General features: G+C 41.5%; 1 protein-coding gene and 1 long non-coding RNA gene across 27 annotated transcripts in view; one reads left to right on the top strand and one right to left on the bottom strand.

Annotated features, from left to right (window-relative positions):
- Positions 1-12,518, top strand: part of DLG2 (discs large MAGUK scaffold protein 2) — a 2,044,900-nt gene that overhangs the window by 1,793,700 nt on the left and 238,682 nt on the right. The window contains exon 1 of one of the 26 annotated variants that reach the window (XM_033431850.2): positions 2,062-2,242. The exons of the other annotated variants lie outside the window; for them this stretch is intronic. Coding sequence (XP_033287741.1) covers positions 2,206-2,242 — 37 coding nt within the window. The 5' untranslated portion in view covers positions 2,062-2,205. Of the gene's footprint in view, positions 1-2,061; positions 2,243-12,518 lie in introns of those variants that run through there. 26 annotated transcript variants of the gene reach the window in all.
- Positions 1-12,518, bottom strand: part of LOC125965184 (uncharacterized) — a 1,042,439-nt gene that overhangs the window by 1,028,525 nt on the left and 1,396 nt on the right. The gene's annotated exons all lie outside the window — the stretch shown is intronic.

The raw sequence follows: 12,518 nt of genomic DNA, 5'->3' as shown, positions 1-12,518 counted from the left end.
GTGAAATCTCAACCTCAGTGAGCGGAGGAAATGGAGAGCTTTGGTCCCTGCAAACCAGAATTTCTCTGTTAGAAATAATAATTTGGTGATGGTGGGAGAGTCGTTTTGCAATTATCTCCCGTCCATGTTGGTGATTGGGAAGATGCAAAACACCTGTCTTAGACAAGGTAGACATTAGTGGGCAGGAAGAGAGTTTTCATCTGTAGGGGTCTTACTGTCTGTTTCTAGGAGCCAAAAGGGGCAACGTTTCAGGATGCCTGGAGAGAGAAAGAAAGAGAAAGAGAGGATTCTTGATGAAAACTCCTCAATGCACTGTGTTTTTAGGCGGATGTGGTCTCCCACAGGATGTGCAACAACTGACTTGCCTCAGTGATAGACTCCCACTTGTGGGTGACTGCCTTGGAAATGGTGGTCAAATAGTGGTGCTTAATAGAGACACGCTCTGTGATTGAACAGCCCCCATCCTTCTGGGGGTTTCATTGATTGTCTGTCTCCTGCCCAGACTCCTAGCTCCAGCCTCAGGGACTCATCTGATTTCAGCCTGCTCCCTTGCATCTAGAACTATGATCGACAGTCAATATTAATTGTTTACAAATGAGCAAAGTACTGCTTTTAAGGAAAAATTTTTTTACTTTTTCTCTAATGTTTTTGTGTGGGGAGGGAGAGAAATTTATACAGAAAAATACACTTTTACACCCATAGGTGTGGTTTAAACAGACCTTGTTTCATTTTATGACCCAACCTACAACCTCTGAGACTCCCACAGCTTTCAAGCCCATCAAGGCAGCCATTCCATTAAGACCAGTTAGAAGTGTCAGTGATAATCCCACTTTATCCCTGAAAACCACTTTGAACATTTTAAAAAATCTCCAAACAATTGAGACAATTCAACCCCTCAGTTCTGTTTTCCTAGTGATGATTTGTTTCTGATGAACATGTTTTCAACTGATTTTTTAAATAAAACATTTACACTGAAATGACTCCCTGTCTTAGGTGAGCTTGATTGATTCCTATTAGAGTTTTTTTAAAAAAAATCATAATATTTTCTAGCCTGTGCACTTTAAGTTTAATGAATGAAATAACAGGGAGAAAGAGTAGGTGGTTACCATGGTGACCATAACATCTGATTTGAGTAGCAACAGGGAGGGCAGGGAAACAGTGCCCTATTCAACTGAATTGTAATGATGATCAACAGTTGAGAGAGGAAATTTAAATGTCTGGGCTCCACTTAGCAACTGTTCGATCAATCAACACATGAATAGCAGTATCTGCACCTTAGCTTCACATGCATATATCGTACAGATCAAAACAGAAAGAAAATTGCAGTCTACATGAAAATTAAGAATCCTTAAGCATATTTGGAAAATGCTTTTAGGTAAGAATAAAAATCATCCTAATTTCCAAATTTTAGCTATTCATCCTCGGATTATCAAGATGAGTTTAAACTACAAGGTCTTGATGTTGACGGTAGGGGATTTCCAAGTTTAATAGAAATGAAACCAGGGGTTGATTTCTCAGACTTAGGGAACATAGTTTCTCGACACTTGGTGTTGCCACCCAAAAGGTGAAATTAAAAGTTCTACATCCCTAAACTATCCTTTTTTGAATACTCTTCCTGCCTGAAGGCTGATGTAAGCAGGCATTTCCTGGCCTGGGGGAACCGGCAGATTCCAGCCAGCCAGCTGAAGAATTAACTCTACAGTGTGAATAACTTTGTTTACTCTCTTCTACATTTTAAAAGAAGACACAGGACTAACACTTCAGTGTTGGAATTTCAAACACCCGGGGCTAAGCTGGAGGGTGGGATGGGACTTGGGGGGAAGAAGTCTTCCTGGATCCTTTCAGCAGACTCCCCAGGCAGGCGTCCAGGTCCACCACCTTTCCAGTGCTAAGGCGTTTTTAGCTGAGAAGAGAAAGAGAGAGAGGTGAGTGAAACAGTCATCTGGAAAGTGATTTGTTCCTGCTTTTAAAAGGGTGGAATGGAGAAAGTAATCCCGTCTCTTAAATTGGCCCTTTTGTGTGGCAAAGCATCTCAAACTAGCTCTGCCACTAGCCTGAGAAGGTGGCCCCACCTGCTTCACTCCTCGGAGACTTTGGCCCCAGCTCAAGAGCACTGGGACTGTGTGCTGGCAGGCGGAGTTGATACACTGTAAACTCAACCAGGAAGAGGGGAGCAGAGCTGAATTTGGGAAGCAGCTGCCTGCTATGCTGAAAACCTCTGTAAACTGGCTAAGGAGCTGTGGTGAGAATCATGCTGCTTTTCTCAGACCCATTTCTCTTGACAGACCAGTGGGGAATTGTGGCCAAGAAAATGGAAAGAGGACGGCAGAGTCCCCTCCCCTTCCCTCCCTAGAACTGCAATGCCGGCCTTTTCTTAGCGCCCACAGCTTGCAGGCATCTTCTTAAGGCGGCTCTGTTTTCTTGTCTCTTGCTGTCTATGCTCTGGGGGAATAAGAATCGGTGAATTTTTCTCTTCCGCCGCCTCAGTTCCGCCCTCAAACCACACTCCAAGAGTTCGATTCACCATTAGCCTCTTCATAATAAACCTGCCTCATGTGAGCTGCTGGACTGTTGCTGCTGTATATCACAGAGAGAAATTTAAGAATGTGAAATTCTTGCCGCTGACTTAAATGGGTTCCGGAAATGCCTGGATCCATATTGATTTCAGATCAGATATTTGATGTATGCAGGTTCTGTTCAAATAGCCAGAGCCTGCTGAGGGACAGGATAGTTCTATGCAGGGAGGCAGGTTTATGGGTCTGAAAGAACCGATAGACTGTCCCACTCTCACCAATTATAAGCTATGTAACCTTGGGAAGCCACTGAACTTTGTGCCTTTAGTTTCCTCATTTGCAAAATGGAAATTATTTCACTTACCTCGTAAGGTTGTTTACAAATTAGTAGTTGTATATGGAAAGCTGGACTCTAAAGTCCTCTAGGGGATGGGGACCATGATTACCTTATTTGGGGGCATATGATTAATTATCCAGAAAAGGTCATTTGTTAACAGTCTTAGCTTAGTGGTTAAGAATGTCAGCTCAGATCATTCTACCTGATTTCAGATTGCAGCTCCCTCATGGTTAGCTTAAGTTAGCTGAATAACATAAGCCTGTTTCCACATTATAAAATGGTAATACTAACAGCAACTATTTCACGGATCTGTGAGGATTTAAAGAGGCAACACTTCCTATATAAGGCTCTCAGCACTGTGCCTAGCACACAGTACTCAGTAAGTGTTGGCTGTTGTTATTGTGAGGCAGAAATCTGACTGTGGAGCTAGACAGCTGGCCTCTCTAGACTAAATTCACCCCATTTTAAAAAATTTAACTGCAGAGGTTGGACGAGATGAATCCCAAGGAGCCGTCCACCTCTTATCAGCTGTGTTCCTGGGAGCATCCACGTGCCTATCACATAGCTGTAATCTTCCTCGGCAGCAGCAATAAATTGAAAGTTCAAACATTTTATGATGGACAAAACAACCCAACATAATATACATTGTGGACTTAAAAATCACAGCCACTGCCTAAAACCAGATGTGTCATTTCATACACTCCGGTGACTTGATTTCCTGAAGAGCATATTTTCGCAGCCCCAGATGCTACTTTGCATGTCCATAGCTTTGGAGATCTGCATCCAAACACTTTGTACTAGTTTTAAGAAACTTTATTCACACAAGTTGGCTGAGAGTGGCATTTGGTAGCATTTTCAGTTTCTGGATTAGTTTGAGAAGGAACCTTAACCTGTATCTCTGTATTCTGATGTCAGTTAACATGTGTCTGACATTACCAGTTGAACTGTTGGCAGCCAGTTTAAAAACCAGCTCAGAGTCACTCCTCACTGGGCCTGTGGGACAGGAAGTAGACTTGCTGGGCTGGGGGATTTGCATTCTCCTCAGACTGGGAGCACCCCCTCCCAACATTTCCTTTGCTATTTTATTCTCTCCATAGCCACCCCCCTACTAATTACCTTCCCACAATTCCTCTCTAAATCCCTTATGGATAGTCTGAGCTAAGCTAACACTCCCATTAAACAGAACAATTGATCACAGATTTATAGAATTAATCTGTTTGATGTAAGACCAGCAAAGGGCAGGGACTGTGTTTTTCTGTTTGTGTTTTTCTTTTTATTCTTGTCTATTATTATTTTTTTAACATCTTTATTAGAGTATAATTGCTTTACAATGGTGTGTTAGTTTCTGCTTTATAACAAAGTGAATCAGTTATACATATACATATATCCCGATATTTCTTCCCTCTTGCATCTCCCTCCCTCACACCCTACCTATCCCACCCCTCTAGGTGGTCACAAAGCACTGAGCTGATCTCCCTGTGCCATGCGGCTGCTTCCCACTAGCTAGCTATTTTAATGTTTGGTACTGTATATATGTTCATGCCACTCTCTCACTTTGTCACAGCTTACCCTTCCCCCTCCCCATATCCTCAAGTCCATTCTCTAGTAGGTCTTCGTCTTTATTCCCCTCTTGCCCCTAGGTTCTTCAAGACCATCTTTTTTTTTTTTTTAGATTCCATATATATGTGTTAGCATACGGTATTTGTTTTTCTCTTTCTGACTTACATCACTATGTATGACAGACTCTAGGTCCATCCACCTCACTACAAATAGCTCAATTTAGTTTCTTTTTATGGCTGAGTAATATTCCATTGTATATATGTGCCACATCTTCTTTATCCATTCATCTGTCAATGGACACATAGGTTGCTTCCATGTCCTGGCTATTGTAAATAGAGCTGCAATGAACATGGTGGTACTACGTGACGCTTTTTGAATTATGGTTTTCTCAGGGTGTATGCCCAGTAGTGGGATTGCTGGGTTGTATGGTAGCTCTATGTTTAGTTTTTTAAGGAACCTCGATACTGTTCTCCGTAGTGGCTGTATCAATTTACACTCTCACCAACAGTGCAAGAGTGTTCCCTTTTCTCCACACCCTCTCCAGCATTTATTGTTTCTAGATTTTTTGATGATGGCCATTCTGACCGGTGTGAGATGATATCTCATTGTAGTATTGATTTGCATTTCTCTAATGATTAATGATGTTGAGCATTCTTTCATGTGTTTCTTGGCAATTGGTATATCTTCTTTGGAGAAACGTCTATCTAGGTGTTCTGCCCATTTTTGGATTGGGTTGTTTGTTTTTTTGATATTGAGCTACATGAGCTGCTTATAAATTTTGGAGATTAATCCTCTGACAGTTTCTTCATTTGCAAATATTTTCTCCCAGTCTGAGGGCTGTCTTTTCGTCTTGTTTATGGTTTCCTTTGCTGTGCAAAAGCTTTGAAGTTTCATTAGGTCCCATTTGTTTATTTTTGATTTTATTTCCATTTCTCTAAGAGGTAGGTCAAAATGGATCTTGCTGTGATTTATGTCATAGAGTGTTCTGCCTATGTTTTCCTCTAAGAGTTTCATAGTGTCTGGCCTTACATTTAGGTCTTTAATCGATTTTGAGTTTATTTTTCTGTATGGTGTTAGGGAGTGTTCTAATTTCATTATTTTACATGTAGCTTTCCAGTTTCCCCAGCACCACTTATTGAAGAGACTGTCTTTTCTCCACTGTATATTCTGGCCTCCTTTATCAAAGATAAGGTGCCCATATATGCGTGGGTTTATCTCTGGGCTTTCTATCCTGTTCCATTGAGCTATATTTCTGTTTTTGTGCCAGTACCATACTGTCTTGATTACTGTAGCTTTGTAGTATAGTCTGAAGTCAGGGAGCCTGATTCCTCCAGCTCTGGTTTTCTTTCTCAAGATTGCTTTGGCTATTTGGGGTCTTTTGTGTTTTCATACAAATTGTGAAATTTTTTGTTCTAGTTCTGTGAAAAATGCCAGTGGTAGTTTGATAGGGATTGCATTGAATCTGTAGATTGCTTTGGGTAGTATAGTCATTTTCACAATGTTGATTCGTCCAATCCAAGAACATAGTATATAGTTCCACCTATTTGTATCATCTTTCATTTCTTTCATCAGTGTCTTATAATTTTCTGCATACATGTCTTTTATCTCCTTAGGTAGGGTTATTCCTACATATTTTATTCTTTTTGTTGCAATGGTAAATGGGAGTGTTTTCTTAATTTTACTTTCAGATTTTCCATCATTAGTGTATAGGCATGCCAGAGATTTCTGTGCATTAATTTTGTATCCTGCTACTTTACCAGATTCATTGATTAGCTCTAGTAGTTTTCTGGTAGCATCTTTAGGATTCTCTATTTAGATTATCATGTCATCTGCAAACAGTGACAGCTTTACTTCTTCTTTTCCGATTTGGATTCCTTTTATTTCTTTTTCTTCTCTGATTGCCATGGCTAGGACTTCCAAAACTATGTTGAATAATAGTGGTGAGAGTGGGCAACCTTGTCTTGCTCCTGATCTTAGTGGAAATGGTTTCAGTTTTTCACCACTGAGGATGATGTTGGCTGTGGGTTTGTCATATATGGCCTTTATTATGTTGAGGAAAATTCCCTCTGTGCCTACTTTCTGGAGGGTTTTTATCATAAATGGGTGTTGAATTTTGTTGAAAGCTTTCTCTGCATCTATTGAGACGATCATGTGGTTTTTCTCCTTCAATTTGTTAATATGGTGTATCACATTGATTGCTTTGCGTGTATTGAAGTATCCTTGCCTTCCTGGGATAAACCCCACTTGATCATGGTGTATGATCCTTTTAATGTGCCGTTGGATTCTGTTTGCTAGTATTTTGTTGAGGATTTTTGCATCTATGTTCATCAGTGATATTGGTCTGCAGTTTTCTTTTCTTCTGACATGTTTGTCTCATTTTGGTACCAGGGTGATGGTGGCCTCGTAGAATGAGTTTGGGAGTGTTCCTCCCTCTGGTATATTTTGGAAGAGTTTGAGAAGGATAAGTGTTAGCTCTTCTCTAAATGTTTGATAGAATTCACCTGTGAAGCCATCTGGTTCTGGGCTTTTGTTTGTTAGAAGATTTTTTAAAAATTATTTATTTATTTATGGCTGCATTGGGTCTTTGTTGTTGCTTGCAGTCTTTCTCTAGTTGCAGAGAGGGGAGGCTACTCTTCATTGTGGTACGCAGGCTTCTCATTGTGGTGGCTTCTCATTGCAGAGCATGGGCTCTAGTTGCGTGGCTCTAGTAGTTGTGGCCCATGGGCTTAGTTGCTCCGCAGCATGTGGGATCTTCCTGGACCAGGGATCGAACCTGTGTCCCCTGCATTGGCAGGCGGATTCTTAACCACTGCACCACCAGGGAAGCCCTCCTGGAATATTTTTAATCACAGTTTCAATTTCAGTTCTTGTGATTGGTCTGTTCATATTTTCTATTTCTTCCTGGTTCATTCTCAGAAGGTTGTGCATTTCTAAGAATTTGTCCATTTCTTCCAGGTTGTCCATTTTATTGGCATATAGTTGCTTGTAGTAATCTCTCATGATCCTTTGTATTTCTGCAGTGTCAGTTGTTACTTCTTTTTCATTTCTAATGCTATTGATTTGAGTCTTCTCCCTTTTTTTCTTGATGAGTCTGGCTAATGGTTTATCAATTTTGTTTATCTTCTCAAAGAACCAGCTTTTAGTTTTATTGATCTTTGCTATTGTTTCCTTCATTTCCTTTTCATTTATTTCTGATCTGATCTTTATGATTCCTTTCCTTCTGCTAATTTTGGGGTATTTTTGTTCTTCTTTCTCTAATTGCTTTAGTTGTAAGGTTAGGTTGTTTATTTGAAATGTTTCTTGTTTCTTAAGGTAGGATTGTATTGCTATAAACTTCCCTCTTAGAACTGCTTTTGCTGAATCCCATAGGTTTGGGGTCATCTTGTTTTCACTGTCATTTGTTTCTAGGTATTTTTTGATTTCCTTTTTGATTTCTTCAGTGATCTCTTGCTTATAAAGTAGTGTATTGTTTAGCCTCCATGTGTTTGTATTTTTTACAGATCTTTTCCTGCAATTGATATTTAGTCTCATAGCATTGTGGTTGGAAAAGATACTTGTTACAATTTCCGTTTACTTATATTTACCAAGGCTTGATTTGTGACCCAAGATATGACTTATCCTGGAGAATGTGCCATGAGCACTTGAGAAGAGTGTGTATTCTTTTGTTTTGGATGGAATGTCATATAAATATCAATTAAGTCCATCTTGTTTAATGTGTCATTTAAAGCTTGTGTTTCCTTATTTATTTTCATTTTGGATGATCTGTCCATTGGTTAAAGTGGGGTGTTAAAGTCCCCTACTATGATTGTGTTACTGTCGATTTCCCCTTTTATGGCTGTTAGTATTTGCCTTCTGTATTGATATGCTCCTATGTTGGGTGCATAAATATTTACAATTGTTATATCTTCTTCTTGGATTGATCCCTTGATCATTATGTAGTGTCCTTCTTTGTCTCTTGTAATAGTCTTTCTTTTAAAGTCTATTTTGTCTGATATGAGAATTGCTACTCCAGCTTTCTTTTGATATCCATTTGCATGGAATATCTTTTTCCATCCCTTCACATTCAGTCTGTATGTGTCCCTAGATCTGAAGTGGGTCTCCTGTAGACGGCATATATATGGGTCTTGTTTTTGTATCCATTCAGCCCATCTATGTCTTTTGGTTGGAGCATTTAATCCATTTACATTCAAGGTAATTATATGTATGTTCCTATTACCATTTTCTTAATTGTTTTGGGTTTGTTATTGTAGGTCTTTTCCTTCTCTTGTGTTTCCTGCCTAGAGAAGTTCCTTTCCCATTTGTTGTAAAGCTGGTTTGGTGGTGCTGAATTCTCTTAGCTTTTGCTTCTCTGTAAAGGTTTTAATTTCTCTGTCAAATCTGAATGAGATCCTTGCTGGTAGAGTAATCTTGGTTGTAGGTTTTTCCCTTTCATCACTTTAAATATGTCCTGCCACTCCCTTCTAACTTGCAGAGTTTCTGCTGAAAGATCAGCTGTTAACCTTGTAGGGATTCCCTTGTATGTTATTTGTTGTTTTTCCCTTGCTGTTTTTGTATATTTCCTTTGCATTTAATTTTTGATAGTTTGATTAATATGTGTCTTGGCGTATTTCTCCTTGGATTTATCCTGTATGGGACTCTGTGCTTCCTGGACTTGATTAACTATTTCCTTTCCCATATTAGGGAAGTTTTCAACTATAATCTCTTCAAATATTTTCTCAGTCCCTTTCTTTTTCTCTTCTTCTCTGGGACCCCAATAATTTGAAGGTTGTTGTGTTTAATGTTGTCCCAGAGGTCTCTGAGACTGTCCTCAATTCTTTTCATTCTTTTTTCTTTATTCTGCTCTGCAGTAGTTATTTCCACTATATTATCTTCCAGGTCACTTATCCGTTCTTCTGCTCAGTTATTCTGCTATTTATCCCTTCTAGAGAATTTTTAATTTCATTTATTGTGTTGTTCATCACTGTTTGTTTGCTCTTTACTTCTTCTAGGTCCTTGTTAAACGTTTCTTGTATTTTCTCCATTCTATTTCCAAGATTTTGGATCATCTTTTCTATCATTTCTCTGAATTCTTTTTCAGGTAGACTGCCTATTTCGTCTTCATTTGTGAGGTCTGGTGGGATTTTGCTTTGCTCCTTCATCTGCTGTGTGTTTCTCTGTCTTCTCATTTTGCTTAACTTACTGTGTTTGGGGTCTCCTTTTCACAGGCTGCAGGTTCGTAGTTCCCGTTGTTTTTGGTGTCTGTCCCTAGTAGCTAAGGTTGGTTCAGTGGGTTGTGTAGGCTTCCTGGTGGAGGGGACTAGTGCCTGTGTTCTGGTGGATGAGGCCGGATCTTGTCTTTTTTGTGCGCAGGTCCACGTCTGGTGGTGTGTTTTGGGGTGTCTGTGACCTTATTATGATTTTAGGCAGCCTCTCTGCTAATGGGTGGGGTTGTGTTCCTGTCTTGCTAGTTGTTTGGCATAGGGTGTCCAGCACTGTAGCTTGCTGGTCGTTGAGTGGAGCTGGGTCTTGGTGTTGAGATGGAGATCTCTGGGAGATTTTCGCCGTTTGATATTATGTGGAGCTGGGAGGTCTCTTGTGGACCAGTGTCCTGAACTTGGCTTTCCACCTCAGAGGCACAGCCCTGATGCCTGGCTGGAGCACCAAGAGCCTGTCATCCACATGGCTCAGCATAAAAGGGAGAAAAGAAAGAAAGAAAGAAAGAGAGAGAGAGAGAGAGAGAGAGAGGGACAGAGGAAGAAAGAAAGAAAGAAAGAAAGGAGATAAAATAAAGTAAAATAAAGTTATTAAAATAAAAAAGAATTTTAGAAAAGTAATAAAAAAAAGAAAGAGGAGACTAACCAAACCTAAAATCAAATCCATCAATGATAACAAGTGCTAAAAACTATACTAAAAAAAGAAAAGAAGAAAAATTAAATGAACAGACAGAACCCTAGGACAAATGGTAAAAGCAAAGTTATACAGACAAAATCACACACAGAAGCATATACATACACACTCACATAAGGAGAAAAAGGGGAAAAAATAATATATCTTTGCTCCTTAAGTCCACCTCCTCAATTTGGGATGATTCGTTGTCTATTCAGGTACTCCACGGATGCAGGGTACATCAAGTTGTTTTGTAGATTCAATCTGCTGCTCCTGAGCTGCTGGGAGAAATTTCCCTTTCTCTTTTCTGTTCGCACAGCTCCTGGGGCTCAGCTTTGGATTTGGCCCCGCCTCTGCGTGTAGGTTGCCTGAGGGCATCTGTTGTTCACTCAGACAGGATGGGGTTAAAGGAGCCACTGATTCGGGGGCTCTGGCTCTCTCAGGCCGGGGGGAGGGAGGGGTACGGATGCAGGGCGAGCCTGCGGCAGCAGAGACCAGCATGATGTTGCAGCAGCCTGAGGCGCGCCGTGCGTTCTCCCGGGGAAGTTTTCCCTGGATCACGGGACCCTGGTAGTGGCGGCCTGCACAGGCTCCTGGGAGGGGAGGTGTGGATAGTGACCTGTGCTCGCACACAGGCTTCTTGGTGGCGGCAGCAGCAGCCTTAGTGTCTCATGCCCGCCTCTGGGGTCCGCACTGATAGCCGCGGCTCGCGCCCATCTCTGGAGCTCGTTTAGGTGGTGCTCTGAATCCCCTCTCCTCGCGCACCTGAAACAATGGTCTCTTGCCTCTTCGCCAGCTCCAGACTTGTTCCTGGACTCCCTTCCGGCTAGCTGTGGCACACTAGCCCCCTTCAGGCTGTGTTCACGCCGCCAACCCCAGTCCTCTCCCTGCATCCGACCAAAGCCCGAGCCTCAGCTGCCAACCCCCGCCCGCCTGGGCGCGTGAGCAGACAAGCCTCTCGGGCTGGTGAGTGCTGGTCAGCACCGATCCTCTGTGCGGGAACCTCTCCACATTGCCCTCCACACCCCTGTTGCTGTGCTCTCCTCCGTGGCTCTGAAGCTCCCTGCGTCCGCTACCCGCCGTCTCCGCCCGCGAAGGGGCTTCATAGTTTGTGGAAACCTTTCCTCCTTCACAGCTCCCTCCCACTGGTGCAGGTCCCATCCCTATTCTTTTGTCTCTGTTTTTTCTTTTGCCCTACCACGTGGGGATATTCTTGCCTTTTGGGAAGTCTGAGGTCTTCTGCCAGCGTTCAGTAGGTGTTCTGTAGGGGTTGTTCCACATGTAGATGTATTTTTGATGTATTTGTGGGGAGGAAGTTGATCTGCATGTCTTACTCTTCCACCATCTTGAAGCTCCTCAGGGACTGTGTTTTCTGATGCCTGGCACTTAATACAAGCAGTCCTTGCTTTTGCATCATAGGGAGAGGTCACAAAGATGACATCTGAATAATCAGTGGGGAAAAAATACCATTGTCTAAGATATTGAACTTTCCTATGCCTTAGTGAATTGTCACTCCTTTCTAGGTTTGGATCAGCTTCCAACCTTTTATCCATTTCAATGGTATGAAATATGTCAGAGTTCTTTTAATGTGCACTTTTTTGCCAGTGTGATTTCCTCTGGGACATCTTCATCCTTTTCATCCCAACCTCTTTCTTCATTTATGTTCCTGCGTTTGCCTTTAGTAAGTTCCCCTGGCTGCATATCTGGTCTTTCTCAAAGGGTGGCAGTGTCAACATTCCCCCGATCAGCTATGTCTTCTAAAATTCCACTGTTCCATTTGAATTTCACTTACAGCATTGTCACTTTTTGTTTCTATGCTGCACTTTCATCGTCGTTGGCAAATTCCTTCTTTGGATTATCCATTTCTGTAAAATGGCATGTGGGCTTACCACTAGGAGATGAGGCAGCAAAAGAACTACATGCTTTGCTGTCTGTGTGTGAACTGAACAACAGGTCTGCAGTGACCCATTCCCAACAGACTTTGAAAGAAGTGACCGTGATGAGTTGCTGATCATGACGTGCCTCTGTTACTATGTAGTGATTTGTGGAACAAAGAGCTAAGAGCAAGTTTATGATGTACTCACTCACTCACAGTTAATATATTGTGGTCACCAAAATTTGAATCGTATTGTCAGGGAGCTGGTGTTCCTTAATTAAACCATAGCAGTGGAAATTCATGCATGTTGGAACCACACAAATAAAAAACTGCCCACAGTTAGTTGCTCAATCATAAATATCTGTTG

The sequence above is a fragment of the Orcinus orca genome, chromosome 8 (assembly GCF_937001465.1).
Source record: "Orcinus orca chromosome 8, mOrcOrc1.1, whole genome shotgun sequence".
Classification (NCBI taxonomy): domain Eukaryota; kingdom Metazoa; phylum Chordata; class Mammalia; order Artiodactyla; family Delphinidae; genus Orcinus; species Orcinus orca.
Note: the sequence above shows the minus strand (reverse complement) of the source record. Positions and strands in the feature narration are given on the sequence as shown.